This window comes from Delphinapterus leucas, chromosome 15 (assembly GCF_059928025.1).
Source record: "Delphinapterus leucas isolate spDelLeu-1000000601 "Yukka" chromosome 15, BTC_Dleu_Yukka2, whole genome shotgun sequence".
Lineage (NCBI taxonomy): Eukaryota > Metazoa > Chordata > Mammalia > Artiodactyla > Monodontidae > Delphinapterus > Delphinapterus leucas.
The window spans coordinates 62,837,930-62,857,972 of record NC_143143.1 but is presented as its reverse complement, the minus strand read 5'-3'; the positions used below and the strand labels follow the sequence as shown (position 1 = coordinate 62,857,972).

Sequence of the window (20,043 nt, the reverse complement as noted above, 5' to 3'; positions counted from 1 at the left end):
AAAACAGACTAGGGCCAATAAACACTGCTGCCCAGAGTCCCCCTGCCAGCTCCTAGCAGAGCTGGAACCAGATTTCGGGGCTCCTCACTCTCCCCAGCTGGTTGAGTCTCCATTAGGGAGCTCTGACTCTGCTGGAGTGGAGAATGAACTGAGATCCTGGGCTCTTATTCATTCTGAAAATAATCATTTGGGAGTTTGCCATCATGCTTCAAACTACTGAATACATGCCCCCCCTTGTCTGGCAAATACAAGTGCCAAGAAGGAGAAGTTGCACGCATGCGTCGTAAAGCAAGCGTGTCTGGCTGGAGCAAGAGCGGTAAGCACAGCCTTGCCCTCCCACTTTTCTCTCCTTCCACCTTCTAACAAATCCATGAACTGACTGTGCTTACCCCATCTGAATAAGGGAACTGAGGCACAGAGAGGTTAAGCAACTGGATCTAGGTCATACAGAGCTGGTCTGTCCAGCCCCTCCCAAGTCAGCATGCTGCTGGGCCCCCCTTCCTGTTTGTCCCCAGCCTTCAGTCAGCATGTGGCACGGAAGGACTCCCATCCAACACTCTAGCCTCATCTGCATCCCCTCCAATTTCCTGTCCACCACTCGGCTCAAAGACCACCACCTCCCGTGCCAATTCCCAGGGTGGCACAGAGCAACCACGGTGGGTTGGGTCAGGGCAGGTCGGGCACCAGGGGCAGAGGCAGACGAGACAGGACACAGCAGGGTGCCAGCCCCCCGCTGCGTCCAGGGCAGGATCCACCTTCTGTCCGGCCAGTGGCGGGTGCTGCCCCAACAAGCTGGGCAGGAGGTGTCACTGAGGCCTGGGGGCCCCTGGAGCCCCTGCTCAGAAACTCTGGCTAGAAGCCCAAGTGGCCATTCTGGAGTCCTGGATGGAGAGGAGTCAGTGTCCCTGGGGGCTGGGACCCCCCCACCCCGGTGGATGCGGAGCGGCCTGGAGGTCTGACACTGCGGGTCGAAGGCCCGATCCCGGGCAGGGTCCAGTTCAGATATGTCCCCGACAGCCCAAGGCCCCAAGGCCTCGGGATCTCGTGCCCCTAGGCAGAGCAGCCCCAGACAGCATCCTCCAGCATTCAGTCGGTTTGGGATACAGCCTAGCAAGTGGTTCAAGTGCAGGCTCTGGCGCAGACTGCCTGCCTCAGATCTCAGCCATGCTTAGCCACTGTGGGGCCAGTGTAAGCGCTTCTCCCCCTAAACCCCCTGCTCCTCCTCCCTTAACAGGCTGTGACGACAGCAGCCCCTCCTGGCAGCAGGCGGAAACTGCAGGAGGTGACTGCCCAAAGCGCTCAGCACCCAAGGGCTCCGCAAGTGTCCCTGTGCTGATTCACGCTGCTCGTGCGGAGTCGGGCCTTCCTCCAGGCGCTGCGAGGAAGCACAGCCTCCTGGGCAGCCTCTCCGCCCCACCCCAACACCCACCCACAGGCAGCTCCCAGCCAAGGAGAGCAGAACCCTCCTCACGCCATGGAGGAAGCTAGCGCCACCTCCCCAGGGCCCAGAGCGGGTCACATAGCTGCCACAGGTTCTTTCTTCCTGGTATGAGGAGGGTCCTGAAGCGCCCCCACCTCCGCCCCGGCCCTCACGTGCACAACTTCCCACCTCCAGAGAGACTGCCCATCTCCCCAGCCCCGTCCCGTGTCCCGCTGTCACGCCATCACCCCATCTCCCACAGGCAGCTCTGAGCTGAGCATGTGGGTGCAACGCCTTCCCAGGGACTCGAACCGGGAAGCAGGGAGGGGAAGGAGTTCCCAGGGCAGGACCAAATCCCCCCACTCCCCACATCTCCGCTACCCCATCTGGAGGTCCTGGGGAGGATTCAGGGGTTGAACAGCCCATGGGTCACATCGTTGGAGGTGAAGACGATGACATTGCCTTTGGTGTCCCCATAGCAGAACACAGCCCTGTGATAGTCAGACCTGGGAAAAGAACGAGACAGAAGAGGCCACGGAGCCGGCTGGGTGTGTCCAGTGCAACCCTCCGCCCCTCCCTGGCCTCCAAGGCCCTTCTCCACTTTGGGAGCGAGGGCAGATCCCACACAACTTTCCAGCCTTGACCTCAACAGCTGACAAACGTGGGCCCAGCCGCCCAGATCCAGACCGTTGGTGAACCAGGTCCAAGAGAAATCAGCACTTTTTTTTAACCAGAATAAATGAATCCCTGGTCCTTCAGCTGCTCTTTGTCAAGTCACCCTACTGATGGACCATGATGTTCCCAGAGACACAGCGGGACAGGCTGGGTTTGATGGCTGACTTGGTGAAAGGAAGAGGGGCCGACAACAACTCTGAGGTCTGAGTGACCATGAAAGGGGACCCAAGAGAGAAGCAGCTTGACGGGAAGAGGACACAGGCACAGAGGGTGGGGATCTTTCCAGTGCTGCTTCCAGAGAGGCTTTCTGGGGGTCCCAGCCCCACTGCTGCCAAGCCCCTGCCCCGGTCTCCCAGGAGACTCACCAGTAGTTCAAGGTCAGGACGCAACTGTCCAGATCGATGAAGGTGAAGGCCCGGACATATTTACGGTTACTGATATCAAAGAAATCTGGGGAAGAGACAGAAGGGGAGGCACACGTGAACCCAAACCCACGTCCCAGGTCTCAGGAGTCTCTGGTGACAGGGAGAAGCCTCACTACTCACCACCCAGCAATACTCCCAGGGGACTCTAGTTCATGCTCACAGTGGCTGGGTGACAGGGCTCTCCAAGTGCAAATGCATGGCTTCCAGTGGCCAGGCACCGGCCTGGGGAACCTCGGGGACTCACCTATCTTCTGGTCGGTCAACGCTATCGCAACCAGGTTCATGTTGTGCAGACACACCATGTCGATGACCCACATCTGCTGGTTGTGGAGCGGATGGATCTGGTAAAGCTGCCAGAGGGAGAGCAGGAGAGACCTGGGCTGGGGAGGCTCCCCGGGAGAGCACGCCAGGAGCACAGCCTCCCCGCAAACCCTCTCCTGCCACCCAAGGCCCTGGAGCCAGGCACAGACCTGGTGTGGAGCCCAGCCTTACCACCAACTACCAACGGTGGGGTCTTGGATAAACTCCCTGACCTCTCTGAGTCAGTTTCCGTATCTGTGAAATGAGCTTAAAGAACACTCATCCTCACAACCCCTTAGGGAGTTTGACAAGCTCGTCAAGTGTTAAATGTGCATAGTTCGTGATCCCAGGGTCCATTCCAAGAGGCATCTACAGATGTGTTTGCAGGTACTCACAGAGAAGTGTAAGCAGGAACGGGCACTGCTGCCCAGCTACAACAGCAACCGGCCAGAGTCTGCCTGGAAATGACGCCTTACAAACCCACACCACCGATCACTGCCCAGACATTAAGAACGAGGGAGCTGTGTACATACAATGCAGAATAGTTGCCAAGACCTGTTATTAGTGAAAAAGCAAGGTGAAGAGCAGCATTATAATGTGCTACCATTTGTGTATTTAAAGAGCAGGGGGTCGGTGTATGTACAGGCTGTCCACGGAAAAGCACCCCCAAAGTGGTCACGGCAGTTGCCTCCAGAGAGGGGAATCAGGGTCTGAGAGAGGAAGACCGACTTTTCCACGACCTGCCCCCTCTGCCTGAATCTTTTTTCTCTGACTTTTATTGAGATGTAATTGACGTATAACACTGGTATTCGTTTTGTTTGTTTTGTCCAAATCTTGTTTACCACCTGCCAGTGTTGCCTGGTCAAAGTGGCTTATTAACGAGAAACCGTCCTGCCAGGTTGTGAGGAACGAATGGAACCGTGACAGCTAAAGCATCCATGTGCTGCCGGCGTTGGGAGGAGCTGGGCCAGCATGGGTGCCACCCACCCCGCTGCCAGCCTCACACAACCCTTACACAGACAGAATTGGAGCCAGCACTCCAGGCAGGGGACACCACAAGCCAAGGCAAGTCAGCAGAAATGAGCTGCCACGCCCAGGGAAGAGGGGGCCAGCCCGACAGGTCTGGGTTGGAGAGGACGGGCCATGAGTGAGGTGTGGCCAGCGGCGGAACTTGTACTTTACTCCCTGAGTAGCACCACGCGGGCTCTGAACTGTCCCATCAGCACTCAGAGCACCAAGAGCAGGGCCTGAGCTAACGGCTGGGGCAGGGAAAACAATGCACCAGGGCCCCCAAGGCCCCTCTCTGGCCCAGGGCTGGGGTCTAACCCACACACAGTGGAGGTGATGGTAATGCTCATCACCCCCAAGACCCGCGTTCACACCAGAAACTGAGAGCCCTGGGGAGACTCAGAGACTTGCCCAAGGTTGCACAGCTGGTAAGTGAAGCCCAGACTCCAGGGCCTTCCAGCTGCACAACCATGGCCATGCAGTGAGTGTTCGAGGATGGTGCCTGGCGGCTCACTCTTGCCAACATCTACTTGCCAAAGCAGCCCCTCAGGGAAGGATGCCCAGGTCTGTGGGCCTTCTTGGGGAGCCTCCCTCTGTCCTCTTTGGCCCTCCCAGGCTTTGGCCCTCAGGAGCGCTGAGGTGACCATGTAGTAGCCACAAGCAGGAGCTCAGGCTATAACGTGCCCCCCTGATAAGCACACAGAGAAAAAGAGGGTGGAATGTGCCAGAAACGCCAGCCTCAGGAGTACAGGTGAGAATCCCCTTTGATCCTAGGCTACCAAGTGCACCCAAGAGAGTCACTAGAACTCCACACACCCTGGTTCTCTCCCTTGGCAACCAGGGTCAGGGGGATGATACAGAATCCTCCTGCCCCAAAGGATGACCCCTGATGCAATTAGGAAACACTCTGCAGGCACAGAGCATGCTCACTCAGCCTTCTCTGCAGAGCTGGGCCCTCCTCATCTGCTGGAGGACTCCGGCCCGGCAAAGCCAGCACACAGGGGTTTCCCCGAGCATCTTACTATTTACCACACTTGGCCAGGAGCTGACGGCACAAACGACCATGACAATGACGATGTCAGCTTATGTTTATCGGGTGCTTGCTGCGTGCCTTGCCCTGCTCCCAGCACCAGGCATGGATTATGTCATTAAATCCTCCCAACAACCCTGCCTGTAGGGGATACTATTATTAACCCCACTTGACAGATGACGAAACTGACGCACAGAGAGCAATATAGTAACTTCCAAGGTCACAGAGCTGGGGGGTGGTACAGTCAGAGCTCTACGTCTGGCAGTTGGGCTCCGGAGCCCATGTTCACAGTCACTGCGACTTCCTCCCTGGTCCAAGCAGAGGATTTGAACCAGCAGGACTTGGTGGTGGAATGGGTGCGACAGAGAAAGGAAAGGAGGTTGATCTCCAACACGAGAACCCTGGTGGATGACGATGCCATTCACTGACCTGGAGGCACAGGAGGAGGAAGCCTGGTGGGCAGGGAGGGCTACAGTGACATTCAATTTGAACAAAGTGGGTTTAGGTTATCTGTTGGACATCTAAGTGCAATGGACATCCAGGTGGAATCCTGCTTTCAGAAAAGAAATGCGAGGCTCATGGTCCCATGGGGAAGCCAGGACCTGCTCCCAGGAGCAAGTGTGGCTGTCTAGCCCACGGGTCCAGAGAAGGAGCCCACTCGGGTCCAGGGCATGAAGGCAGAGACTTTCCAACCACCCACGTGGGCCCCACTCACCCTAAAGGAGCTGGTCAGCGAGAAGGACTCCGACCAGAACTGCAGGATCCCGTCCTTGGTGACAGTCAGGAAATGCCCGATCTTCTTGAGCCGCTGGACTAAGAACTCCACTTTCACAATCTCACACCCATGATTCCTGCGGAAGGTGATAAGAGAGAGGAGCCCAAACCAAACCAGAGCAAAGAGCACAGAGGAGGAAGGACACAGCTTCCCTCACAGGCACCACGAGAAACTCGGGTGAGTTTCTGTGAGACGTGGGCTCTGCCCCTCCTCCAAAGGGGACTGTCACCGCTGACAACCGTGGCCAGAAGGAAAGGAGACCCACATGGGATGCTGGGGTGACACGGGCCTCCCAGAGCAGTAAGTTTATCCCATGAAATAGCCAGTCAGCTTCCTCATGATGGGATGGGCCAGATGTCCTTTCACAGGAAAAACAGCCCACAGGAGGCGAGTGGAGTGGGGCTTGTGAGGAAAACTGCAAAATAACAGTGTTTCCAGCAACTACTCTAGTGCTTAGAGATGGAGGGGGGAATAGGGCCCAAGAACGAGATAAAAGTAGATAAAGGGACAGTGAGAAATCAGGGCCTTGTGAACCCAACTCTTCATCTCCAAAATCATGCCCTGAGCATAGCTAATAGCTCCTGGGGCATGCCTGGCCTCGCAGGAAGCCACTGAACAGCCTTCCCAGCGAACTTCAACGCCACCTTCCAGTGGCTTCTTTCCTGTCCCCAAGCTGGCTAAGCCAACTGGCTATTAAAGGGCCAGACACAGCACAGCACACTCTCTCCCACTTGATGTGCCCACACCTCTGGGCCCCAGCAGGGCAGGTGATGTTGCCTCACCTTACAGGAAGCCAGGGGCTAAGTGCCTGGAGTTATGTCCTGGTTCCCAGCAGAGCTGGGACTAGAACCCAGGCACCTCGACTCCGACTCCAGCCAGAGCCCTTTCCACACGTTGCCATGGACGTGAGCTGAGCCGTGACTTAAGGATAACCCATGTCACTGGGAAATTCTACTGTGTTACAGACTCTGCACGAGAGACAGGGACTCGTTATCTGGACACGGCTCTCCCCTCTCTCTTGCCCTCAGCCCACGGCTCTGCTCAGAGCCTGACCAATTTTCTCAGTCACCTCTCTAGCCGTCCCATCCAATTCTGCCTCCTCTGTCAGGGCCAAGGGACTGTAGGGAACAGACCCAAGAGGTGAGAGCTCTGAAGTGAAGAGTGCCCCAGGAAGCCGTCCCCTCCTGAGGTCTCGGCTTCCTCATCTCCACAGTGACAGCACCTCCACGGGATCAAGGAGACGGTGTGCTGGGTGAGCTTGGCCCAGGCTCAGTCCACGTGAGCCAGTTTGCAAAGTTACCCCTTCCTGATGGTGATGAAATATTATTTGGCTATTTTCTCCACCAAGCTGGACATGCCCTCCAGGTTAGGAGGTTGAGCAAATAAACAGGAGAAAACAGGGACAAGCTTCTTGTTTCAGGCCCTTGGGATCACCCTGGGGAATCAAACGTCCCAGGAAATAGACCAGCAAACGTATGACGACACCCAGCAAAGTTTCCATGTAGAAATTTACAGTTGCAAAGTGTGTCATCGCTCATATTTATTGGCTATTCCTCAATTAAATCTTGACCAAATTGTTTTCAAAGTTACCCTTCCGTGGTTTTCATCGCACCATCTTCTCTATTAAACTTCAGGTTGGTTGAGGGCAGAGACACCCTTCTAGTTTGTGGCCTTCTCCGTGGCCTGCTCTGGGTGTGGTCCCCGGAGACAAACTCACCCACAGCCCCTCTGGTTATAACCAGGCCACAAATGGAGGCCACCACACCTGTTACCACAGGACCTGGCTCCCGGGCCCCGGCCGCCTGCACGGGGCATCTGGTGCCCCAACCAAGGCAGACTCCGGGAGGAGAGCAAGAGGCCTGCAGCAGCCCAGCTCAGGAAGCCCTGGGCCCACGGGCTGGATCCACTAGAATGTTCCTCGTTCTTAGGGAGTTTGGAGGGGTGGGGGCAAACAGGGCCAGGGCACAGAGAGAGAAGGAGCCACATGGAGGAGAGAGCCCGCGGGTCAGGCACAGATCAAGGCAGAGGGACAGGAGCCACTTGCGCCAGGAGTGATGCAGGGGCTGCTCCCGAGGCCTGGTGCGGGCTTGAGGAGCAGTCTCCTGCGATGGCTCTCACTCCTGTCACCTCAAAGGAAAGCCCTGTCCCCGCTATGTGAGCCATCTGTACCCTGTGGATGAAACCACAGACCTGCTCAGCCCCAGCCAGAGCAGGAAGTGGGAGCAGCATCTATGCTGCGGATAGGGAGGGTCCAACAGAGCAACCCCACCACTGTCACTTGGCCTCTCTGAGCCTCAGTTTCCTTGTCTGAAAAATGGGGACACAATGAGGGGCTGCTCAAGCCCACCTATGGGGTTGTGAGGCTGAAACGAGCTAAAGAATACCGAGCTGCAGGCGTGGTGCCAGGCCCACAGTGGCCCCACAGACAGGCATGGGGACTTAGGAAGGGGTGATGCGGGGCTGGCCCCAGCCTGGTCCAGACACACCCTTCAGTCCAGGGAGCCCAGGGAGAGGCTCCTTACAGGGGTATGATCCTCATGGGAAGGTGGAAGCGCAGGCAGCGCTGGCTCCTCATCATCTTCTCCTTCCCCTTGAACTCACGCATCACGTAGTCCAGGTACTCCTGCTGCCTCAGGAAGAAACGCCAGCAGGGAGGGCGTCGGCCAAACTGGCTGAGCACCGGCTTCCAGTGACTCGCCCGTCTCTCCCAGCCCCTTCCAAGGGACTCCGGGAGCCCCCCGAGGCTCTGGCCGAGGGAAGAAGCCAAGCACCAGAGCTGTTCTTGGATCTGGATCGGCAAAGGGCCTCTGTGCGTGCATTTGTGAAGACAGCACAGCACCTCCCTCAACGCGTTTCTGTAATCCTAGATAATCCTCACATCGCTCCACATTTGCCATTGCATCTGAGTCTCTTTATTCACCCCACTTTATGGATAATAAGACTAAGGCCCATATAAGTATAGATGAGTTGCCCCAGCTCATATATCAAGAAGTCAACAGCTGGGGAGGACCCATAAGCCAGGCCACGAGGGCAAATCTAGACTCTACTGACCAGCCTCACGAAAATATGGCCAAGGCCGAAATGGGCCACCATATGAAGCTATGACAAGAGACAGGGGACTTCCCTGGTAGTACAGTGGTTAAGAATCCGCCTGCCAATGCAGGGGACACGGGTTCGAGCCCTGGTCCGGGAAGATCCCACATGTCGCGGAGCAACTAAGCCTGTGCGCCACAACCACTGAGCCTGTGCTCTAGAGCCTGCGAGCTGCAACTACTGAGCCTGCGCTCTAGAGGCCGTGAGCCACAACTACTGAGCCCACATGCCACAACTACTGAAGCCGGCGCGCCTAGAGCCCGTGCTCCGCAACAAGAGAAGCCACCGCAATGAGAGGCCCATGCACTGCAAGGAAGAGTAGCCCCCGCTCCCCACAACTAGAGAAAGCCCGCGCACAGCAACGAAGACCCAAAGCAGCCAAAAATAAATTAATTAATTAATTAAAAAAAAAAAACAGGGAGTTATGAAGAAAGATCACTGTGTAGATGACAGAGTGCTGGAAACATATTTATTATAGAGTATTAAGAGAAATGAAAGCAAAAAACACACATAAAGAGACAGAAGGTAGGGCTTCCCTGGTGGCGCAGTGGTTGAGAGTCCGCCTGCCAATGCAGGGGACACGGGTTCGTGCCCCGGTCCGGGAAGATCCCACATGCCGCGGAGCGACTGGGCCCGTGAGCCATGGCTGCTGAGCCTGCACGTCCGGAGCCTGTGCTCCGCAACGGGAGAGGCCACAACAGTGAGGGGCCCGCGTACCGCAAAAAAAAAAAAAAAAAAAGAATGTACATCTATGCTGAGGGGGAGGTATGGCAGAGCTGTTAACACATGGGCTCTTGAGGCAAAATCCCTGGGTCTGAAGATTGGCCCGGCTGCTAACTAGCTCTGTAACCCTGGCCCAATTTATTCCTCTCTTGCCTCAGTTTCCCAATCTGTCAAATGGAGGTACATTACCAGCACCTACCCCATAGGATTCCTGTGAGGTTTAAGTATAATAATATATAAACTGCTTAGCACAATGTCTGGTGTAAATGCTAGTTATCGTTGTCAGCACTGCTACATCAATACATCAGACTGGTTTTTTGTACTTTACTGTGTTCTTTTGCATTCTTAAATGCTGTACATGCTCATTGTAGAACATTTAAAATCAGGGGTAAAAAGCATTATTATTAATATGCTCTAAAACCCTGACTTTTTTTTTTTTTGCGGTACGCGGGCCTCTCACTGTTGTGGCCTCTCCCATTGCGGAGCACAGGCTCCGGACACGCAGGCTCAGCGGCCATGGCCCACAGGCCTAGCCGCTCCGCGGCACGTGGGATCCTCCTGGACCGGGGCACAAACCCGTGTGCCCTGCACCGGCAGGCAGACTCAGCCACTGCACCACCAGGGAAGCCCAACCCTGACATTTTTTGATTTAACAGCCACTGAGTGACCATAAAGGGCTAAGAGATGGTTGTGGCACCGGCTGGAATCCCCTGAGCCAAATGGGAGGCTGGTGTGCAGGAGAGCCACGTGGCAGGCGGGGGTCCTTGCCACTCACTGCTGTGTGCTCAGCCAGTCTCGGGCAGGGGTCACTAGCATTTGTCACATACCCTCCTGTACCCTGGTAGGGGAACAAGCTGCAGTGAGCCCAGCTCACAGGGGTCTCGGGAGGGCCCCCTCAAAGACTCCAAGTGTTTCCTCTATTCAGCAAGCCCCCCAGAGTCTACCCCCTTCTTCAGCCCTCCACGTGCCCCACTGACCAGCCAAGGACTGCACCCTTCAGCCACCTGAAGCAGCGGAGGTGAGGCCGTTACAGTTCATGTCCACCTTCAAAAACAGCGCCTCTATCATCTCGTTGGACGCATTGCTCAGAATCTTCTTCACAGCCTTAACGAAAGTCTTCATGTCCAGGGCTTCAAAAGAGAGAAGGAAGAACACCGTCCACTTCACCAAAAGTCCCTCGGCCCCATCACCAGCCACAGCGTTCTTGGGTGTCTGGGTGCTGAGGGGGAACACACAGAGGATCACATTGCCGGGTCATCTTTTGCATCTCATCTGTTCAACATGCGATCACCCAAAAATACTGGCTGCACACCTGCCTCGTGAAAGCACCATGTTGGTCCCACGGCAGTGACGGGGGTGGGTACTAAAAAAGATCAGATCCCATTTCTGAGCAAATCAGACAGACCAGGCATTGAGACAAAGAAAACTGATGAAAACTCCAAAATAAATAAATAAATACAGAAAGAAGAAAAACATAAGTAAACAATGGCAACAAAGGGACATAAATAAATTCAAAGCTATAGAGGAAGAGGTGAAACACATCTTTTAGAGGCAATGAAAATACAAACTTGGGCTGGAGGGAAAGATGGGCAGGGGAGAGGCAGAGGGGCTGGGATAAAATTTCTTCCCCTGCTGGGTTTTGTGGCTACAGGGGTATCTGTCTGCAAATGGATCAATTACTCCTGTCTAGATTTTTTTTAAAAGAATCACAGTCTTTAAAAAGAACTTCTAGAACCCCCTCCAAATATCTGGAACTTTCGCCATGGCCTGAAGGCTGCTCCTCTCAGACCTCACCTCTCACCACCATCCCCTTCATTCTCTGCTCCAGCCACCATGTCCCCACACCATTTCTCACCCTGCCACCTCAAGGCCTTTGCACCGTCTGGTTCCTCCACAGGGAAGCCTTTCCCAGGGACTCTCGAAGGGGGCGGCCCAGCCCCATGCCTGGCTCCTACTTCCCCCCAAACCTTCCTCCTTACCAGCCTGGACATGAGCTCGGGCAGTGCAGGGCTGAGCCTGTCCCCTCTCTGACTGGGTCCTCAGCACGCAACACATGTTTGTTCCCTGAGTGTTTCTGTTGGCACTGGGACGTGATGACGATGACTGGGGACCACTACCATCTGCGTTTATTCTTACTGATCACCTGATGGTGGCGGGTGGGGGCGGGGGCGGGGGGGGTGCTGGGAGGAAACTGTGGCACAGAGAGTTGGGATCATGTGCCCAAGGTCACACGGCTGGTGAGTGGTGGCACCCAGACCATCCCCAGCAATCTGGGGTCACGCTCTCACCCTATTCCACGCTCCTCATACAACACCCAGCACAGCACTACAGCAACATTTACTGCTAAACTGAGGAACAAATGAAAGCCTGAACGAAAGCTGCCCTGCTTAAAGAAGGAGCCATCCTGCTGATCTGAAGCGACAGCCAAGAGCCTTAACACATTTGAGTGACATGTAACAGCCCCTCCGTGTATCAGATGGATGTCAGGGGACAGTCCCCGAGCACAGAGCTGTCCCCTCGGGAAAGAGCTGGCAGTCAAAGGGCCTTTGTGCAGGTTTAATGAACAAACCCCTCTTGACAACACTACAGGGAGAGTCCCTTTCGTTGGTGTTTAAGAACTTGTATATATTGTCCACTGCTGTATTATTTTAATATCCTTCTTAAAAACAGTTTACTGAAAAAAATTTGAGTATAACAAGAGAATAGACACAAAGGTGTCCTGGAAAAGAAATGTACACTGTGGGAGCCAGTCAGGTCCCCTGCTCATCACGGCTAAAAGGAAGTGCTCACCCCTCACACCAAATGGTTCACTAACAGCTCTCGAAGCACAAAAGTGAAAATATGTCCCTGCGGAGGGGGCCCCTACATTCCCTAGGATCAGGCAGGAGGGACTTTCTGGGTGGCTCCCTGACTCCTGCCAGCTCACTCCTCTTAGCCCCGGTGACCTCGAACCCCACCCTCGGGGCCTCCTCCCTTCTGGCAGCCAAGCACCAGCCACTCTCGCCTCCCCGGGCTGCTGCGACTCCCCCAGGCTCCGTCACCTGCTCTGTCCTGTCGCTCGTCACGTGCCTCAGCTCTTCCCATCACTGTCCCTTTCTTTTCTGCTGGACACTCTCCTTGAACGACCTCATCTATTCACCCATCTCTACATCTCAGGAGAGAATTTCTCTCCATGTCCCTGAATATTTCCAAGTGTCCCCCCGGCCCTTTCAACTCAGCATGTTTAAAATCCAATTTCTTATCTTTATCCCGAAACTTGCTCCCACTTCCTGTGTTCACCATCTCTGCTAACGGCATCACCTCCACCCAGTCACCCAAGAAGAACACCTGAGGGGTGAGTCCTGTGGTCCTGGAATGGTGCACTGTCATTCTCCCCATCTTACAGATGAGCACACAAGAGGCACAAGAGGTGCGGGATTTGCCCAAGGACACACAGAGGTGCAGCGGGGATTTGAAACCAGAAGACTTTCTCCTCTCTGTTATAATCTCCAGGACCCCATGTGTGGCCATCACACGATGAGCTCTTTCAACAAACCCCCCAGGCTCCACATCCAGCCCGACCTCCTAGCCACCATGACACTTACCTTTCTCAAACAGGTCTAGATGTGCCACCTCCCCATCAGCCCCACTGCCGGAGTTCAGGGCCCTGTGACCCGAGGGCACCCACCAGCCCCCCAGGGCCACCTGGCCCCCCAGCCTTGCTCCGGGATGCCGCGCTCGCCCTCTAGCCCAGCAACACCTCTCCTATGCCAGGCCCCTGCCTTGACCCTCCCTGTTCCCCTCTCCTGGGAAACTTCCACTTCACCTCTCCAGGCAGGTCAAGGATGACCTCCTCTGAACACAGTGGGGCAGGAGTCAGGGGTGGAGGCAGGGGGAGAGGCTCCCGCTGCACCCACACCTCTCTGTGTTGTCTGAACTTTCTACCCATGTACTCTTCCAGTGCCAAGTGCCCCCAGCTCCCCGGCCCTTTCTCTTCCTTTCTTTGTAATGCCAAGAGGTAGGGTAATGGATTATTTATCTCTGTTTTTTATATACTTATAAGCATTTAAAAAAATAAATGCTAAATTAAAAATGCTGAAGAAAAATGTTCTTTTATAATAACTTACATGGGAAAGAATCTGAAAAATAATATATATGTGTAACTGAATCACTTTGCTGTATACCTGAAACTAACACAACACTGCAAATTAACTATACTTCAATTGAAAAAAAGAAAAGAAAGAAATGAAAAGAAAAATGTTGTTTCCTAGCCTCCACTCTGCCCTCCAGGGGAAATAAGTACCTGTTCCCCATGCTTGTCCAGAGCGCATGCCTGCCCTTCTCAGCACACAGATCATGGAGGACAGGATGCTGCTGCACACTGGACTCACAGCCCTGCTCTCACTGAAGGGGCCTTCTTTCATCTATTTTAGCATCTGAGGTGCTCCACACGGTGGGGGTGCCCGAGAAGGCACAGGCTTTGGTGCCACAGGACTGGCCACTCTGTCAGGGCCTGTGGTTGATGCCTGTCTGCGCAGAGCCCCCAGGTGCCTCCCGTGGACAGTCAGGACCCCTGCTGCAGGGCTTCTGGGAGAACTGAATAAAATCCAGCAGAGGCCTATATAAACCATAAGGCCCGGCAGAGCTTGGTAAAATATCTGTTGGCATAAAGGGTGGGTGGCACTCAGACTGTGTGCCACCCATGTCCACCCAGGAGCACCTGAGCAGAAGGTAAGCTCCCCCTGCCTGCAGGCCGAGCTGCAGGGCCCCCTAGCCCGGTGGTTCTCCTACAAGCCCTGAGCAGCCTGCAGCCTCCCCCAGGCAGGCCCCACTGGGCAGTGGGCCAGGGGTACGTGGACACTTTCAAGACCAGCAAAACCACTGCAGCCCAAAAAGGGAACTTGCAGAACAGGGAAGAGAACCATGTATCTCCCCTCTTCCCTCCGAGGCAAGCACAAATGGCCAGGGCTCCCGAGAAACGGTTTCAAGCCCATGCTCAGAATTCACCTCTTTTAAAGGCTTCTGAAAAAGGGTCCTATTTTCCTTTACCCTCCATCAGCTAAGAGTGAATTTTCCCTTCCTCCATTTAAAACCACGGCCAGTTTTCTGTTTTGTTTTTTAAAATGAGGAAGCTCTTTTTACACTGATAGGAAAAGATTTCAAGACATATTAGGTCAAGACATATTCAAGAAGGGAAACTAGATAAAAATTACTTTTTAAAAAAGCAAGGAGTAGACAATTGTGCAGATCCTTCACAATGTATATGGATATCAAATCATCACTTTGCACACTTTAAATACATTACAATTTTATTTGTCAATTATACCTTAATAAAGCTGGAGGAAAAAAAAGCAAGGAGTAGAGCAGTGTAGACAGTAGTGTATATGAAAAGGAGGGGGAAGCAACTACAGGCACTGTGTGCTTCTGAAGGTTACAGGAAACGGAAGGCAGTAACGCCTGCAGGGACTGCATGCTGGACGGAGCAGCACAGTCTGACCCAGGGAGACATTTTCTCTGTATACCAAGAAAAGGTATCATGAGAAAAGTGCCTTTTGAATTTTTTTTTTTTTGGAAAACGTTTGTAATGCAGCATTGTAAAAATACTGCACGGTGGCCTGCTTCGAAAAGAGGGAGAGATAATGGCACCTTTTGAATTTTGAACTGTGTGCCTATATCACCTGTTCAAAACAAAAGACAAACAGAGTAAAAACTGTAGCTAAAGCTGGGGCTGTCCGGTCCTCTAAGACACAGTGGTGGCACCTCCTGGCCACCAAATACTGACACCCGAAGAACTCTGATTAGGGACAATCTCAGCTTCAGGTCAGACACAAATTATTCCTCCCCCACCTCACTTTGCTCTTTTTAAACTGACCATTTGTTACCCTTTCCTGCCAAAACACGGTGTGGCTGTAAACCTCAAATTGATGGGGCAAGCAGACATGGCCCCAGCACTGGCGCTCAGAGTCTAGTGGACAGAAATAAAGATGACTTTAAGTATTCCAATAGGAATAATAATTTAACTTTATGTGTATCTTCCCAAGGGCATAAATCAAGCTCTAAAGAGAAAAAAAGTTCGATGCACAAAGGATGTTCTTCACAATGTTATTTAAACTCAGTAAAAGCTAAATGTTTCATTTAGGGAAATGGCTTAGTCAACCAGTAGAGCACTTGCATTCACTGCTAATGATGATCCAGAAAACCACATAAAGTATGAAAAACCCTTAAGGAATTAACATTAAGAGAAAAAGAAGGGTCTGAAATTACATAAAGTACAATTACAGACATGCGAAAACACACATAGGCATCTGGGGCAGAGAGGCTGACGGTGGCCCCAGATGGCCACCTCCTGGCGTTCATGCCCTCCTGTGATCCCTTCCCTTTGAGTGTGGCAGAACCTGTGACTTGCTCCTGACCAACAGAATACGGCAAAGGTGACAGGATATACGGGACTGTGTGTGCATGATTATGAGATTGTAGCACACATCGTGCTGGAGTTGCTATCTTCCTGCCTGACTTGAGTCTTGAAATCAGCCGTATTGGTGAGTCCCACAGGGCCAGGAACTGGGCGGCTCTAGGAGCTGAAAACAGTGGCCCTTCAATAGCCAGGAAGAAACAAGAGCCCTCAGTCCTGCAGCTTCAAGGAGATGAATTCTGCCAACAACCTGGTGAACTTAGAAGTGGATCCCTCCGGGACTTCCCTGGTGGTCCAGTGGTTAAGAATCCGCCTTCCAATGCAGTGGACGCGGGTTCAATCCCTGGTCGGGGAACTAAGATCCCACATGCCAAGGGGCAACTGAGCCCATGCACTGCAACTACTGAGCCCTTGTGCCTCAGCTGGAGAGCCCACGTGCTGCAAACTACAGAGCCCATGCGCTCTGGAGCCCGTGCGCCACAACGAAGGGCCTGCCTGCTGCAACTAAGACCCGACGCAGCAAAAAAAAAGTGGATCCTTCCCAGTCAAGCCCCAGATGATACTGCAACCCCAGTTGACACCTTGGCTGCAGCCTAGTGAGACCCTAAGCAGGGAAGCCAGCTAAGCTGTGCCCAGACTCCTGACCAACTGAAATGGTGAGATAATAAACATGTACTGGTTTAAGCCACTAATTTTGTGGGAATATTGCTACACAGCAATAGAAAATGAAGCATACATACGAAACTGTTTGGAAGAAAACATACTGAAATGCTGATAGGGGTTACCCAAGTGTTTGGATTAGGGGTATTTTTTTCCTCGGTCCCAAATAGCCTCTAGTAGGCTTACAATACCCACACAGTATAACAATGAAAAGTTTTAAAGGAGATACTGGATATAAAAACGCTTGTCAAGTCTGCACCCTTCACCTACACCAGGTCCTGGGTCCCTCCCTGTGCAGAAGCCAGAGGCTGAGCCCATGATGTAGCCTCACCTCCAGTCAAGTCGACCTCATCTTGAAAGGTTTTCTCCATCTGGGCCAGGTGTGGCTCAGTGAACAGCTGAGACTCGTGTTGGAAGTCGGATGCCTGGCTAAGGGAGACGGATGGTGTCGGGGAGCTGAGAACCTCCTTGCTCTTCTGGGACCCACCTGCAGAGGACACCTGGAACACAGATGACTACAGGAACCAGGCCCTGAGAGGGGTGATTTCCTGAGCTGAACAGTTTCAGCACATCTTATTGAAAGAGCACACACCTTTGGGGTAGGTAGTGTTGTGGTGTGTTACTTACTGATGCAAACAAGTTAAGTCTTTAACCACTTTTAGGCCTAGGAAGCCCAAGGAAGATCTAGACCGCTTCTCCTGACTCTGGGGAGTTAACTACTGTTCCCCTTTTACAGATGCCACGACTGAGGCTCAGCGAGGTTAGCAGACACAGCCAAGGTCCCACCTCACACATCACAGGACTCGACAAGGTGCTTCAGCTGAGTAACTATATAGTTTCAAATCTTCAGTGGTCAGAACTCAAGACCCCAAGGAATCCAGCTCCATCTTCTCCAGCCAATGTGATTCTGTGCTGACCAGCCCAGACACCCTGGATCAGGTCAGATCACCTGTGTACGACAGCCAAGCTCACGCAGTCCCCTCCATCGGGGGCTCTTGGCTTCCGCCACCTCCTGCTCACCTTCCCGCATTCTCCACCCAGCCTTCCCCATCCCCCCAGCCCTCAACAAAGCTTCCCCTCTGCCGCCCCTACACGTGACTCATTTTGACCCTTAGCAGAGTGTTGCAGGTTCCTGAAGACTCAGGTCATCAAAGGCCACCTCCCCCAAAAGACTCCAGGTGTGGACTATGTGATAACCATTGGGTGTTGCCCACTGAAATGCACTGCTTTGGGCCTTGGGCAGTGAAGGAGGCTTCGGTTCAGAAAGTCAAAAGACAAGGTGGAGTTTGGACTACTCACCCTCCCCGCCCCAGCCGCACCAAACGCAGTGCCCCTCAAACTGTGAACTTTCCCTCATTCCCTCAGGGTCTAGGCACATTCGTTGAGTGCCAGGCACTGCGGACACACCATCGAACAGAGTGGAGGCCTGCCTTCATGGAGCCCAACAGATGAGCTAGTTAATGCTCTCACCGGCCACGCAGGCCCCGAGGTTAGAAATCCCACCACCATCTTTGGTTCTTCCCTCTGCCTCCCTTGCATTCTTACTGTCCTTCCTATTGATTCTTACTATGATCCATCTCCTATATCTAAACCCTCCTCTCCCACATCCCTGCCCCACCCTAAACCCTAGCCTTTTGCTGGGACAAGTACAATGGCCTTCCCCAACTGGGACCAGAATTTGGTCTTCCCTTCAAATCCACCTCCCAAAACACTCGCACCAATTATCTTTCTGGAAGGCAAATCTGATCATGACTCGACCCCAGCTGACACTTTCCAGGCTACTCCCATCATCCCCAACTCCTGAGTGTAGCACTCAAAGCCCTTTGCAATGTAGCCCTGACCTGTCTTTCCAGTTGTAACGCACACACCACGGTCCAGGCACGCCAACTGCTCTCCACCACCCACACACACAGATAGCATTCCACTTCTCCTCACGTCTTTCCCTCTATGCAACAAAGACCATCATCCCCAGAGATGAACTCCTACCCATGCTTCAAACTCTGGCTCAAATGACACCTCCTCCAAGGAGCTTTTCAATAACTTTCAGGTGAGAGTCATCATTGCCACCTCTGTGCTTCCAAACTCTTTGCTCCTACCTGCCATGCATGCTTGACACCTGTGCATGTCTATCCATATGTGTGACAGCAAGGTGTGATGGGAAGCACACGGCTGTAGAGTCCCAGAGCTCTCTGGGCTAGAATTCTGCCTGGCTGCCTGCTCCCAGCTAATTTATCATGGGCATATCACATCACTTCTCGGAGCCATCAGTTTCCTTACCTGCAAAATCTCTCCCCAGTACCCACCTTGAAGGGTTGTGGTGAGATAAAATGACACCTGAACACGTGCGAAGCCCCAACAAATTGTATTACACAATCAATGAGAACTCCTGTTATTACTCCCCATCTCATAGTGAGCTCTTTGAAGGCCAGGGCATTTTAAAATTATCTTGGTTTAATCTATACTAATTCTATTTTCCCCAGCCCCAAGCACATAATGGACACTAAATACTCATCTGGCTTCATAATACTTTGTACAGCCCACCCCACCATTATCACAACTTAGCTGGACAAAATTAAGTACAGTCCATGTAGAGACTGCAAATTGGTGGCCTCGGTTTTATTGCATTTGGCCCACACAATGCTTTAAAAGGGAAAACCAGCCTACTGCAGTAGACTTGTTACTTTGTAAATATCTCAGCTTGCAACTCCCCGTGCAGAGGCTGATAACCTGATAACCGACAGACTTGAATGCCCATGAGTGATGTCTGGTGGCTCTGGAACACCCCCTCCCGTTATCAATTCTGATGGCTTTCTTACCTTTTGAGATAAAGAGCTCTCTCTGAAGTCCTCAGAAGACATTGGTCTTGACCTAGAATAGGGAATCACAGTTGCTTTAACTCCAGTCTTTGTAAGGACCATGTGGGAGGCTGACCTAGCTGAGACACAGGAGGGTGGGAAAAAAGTCAAGGTCAAGGGAGAGGATGGCTGCCCTGTGCCCATGGATCCCCAGCCCGTATTTGATGAGCACCCCTCTTCTCATAGGGGATCCTCCAACAGGGAGTTTTTCTAGAGCTTATTATACCTGTGAGCCTTCTTTCCTCTGATGGGAAAGAGTTGTCCTGAGGCCCCGAGGCTTCTCAAGTTACTATACTCCTGGCTTAATGCCAGAGGCTTCCTAAAGGGAGTCACCCTTTCTTCAGAATTAGAAAAGGCTTAGGAGGCCATGTGGGGGGTCCAACTATAATTCACAGATTAGGGAAATAAGGTCTGGGGCAAGCACATTTCCAAAGGGTCAAACACATGCACCAAAGGTGGGGCAAGATGGGCCCCTGACTCTCCACTGTGTGCACCCACCCGCCCTCAGTGCCCCTGGAGGCAGGACTTCTCCTCACGCAGCACGGGGTCAGGTGTGAGTGTGGAGGAGGGGTCCATTCCATGGAGCTCTGCTATGAGAATACAAAGGGCACATTTCCACTGGGTCAGTGGCACCTCCACAGATGATGGAAGACAGCATTGTGTCAGGATTACTGGAGTGTCAACCCAC

At 53.2% G+C, this 20,043-nt stretch overlaps 1 protein-coding gene across 1 annotated transcript in view; it reads right to left on the bottom strand.

The window, feature by feature from the left end:
• The window catches only part of EFCAB8 (EF-hand calcium binding domain 8), a 41,902-nt gene that overhangs the window by 17,783 nt on the left and 4,076 nt on the right, over positions 1-20,043 (bottom strand). The window contains 8 exon segments of the mRNA XM_022592695.2: positions 1,802-1,926; positions 2,461-2,545; positions 2,765-2,870; positions 5,574-5,709; positions 8,156-8,259; positions 10,461-10,579; positions 16,832-17,000; positions 19,317-19,368. Of these exon segments, the coding sequence (XP_022448403.2) occupies positions 1,802-1,926; positions 2,461-2,545; positions 2,765-2,870; positions 5,574-5,709; positions 8,156-8,259; positions 10,461-10,579; positions 16,832-17,000; positions 19,317-19,368 (896 nt within the window).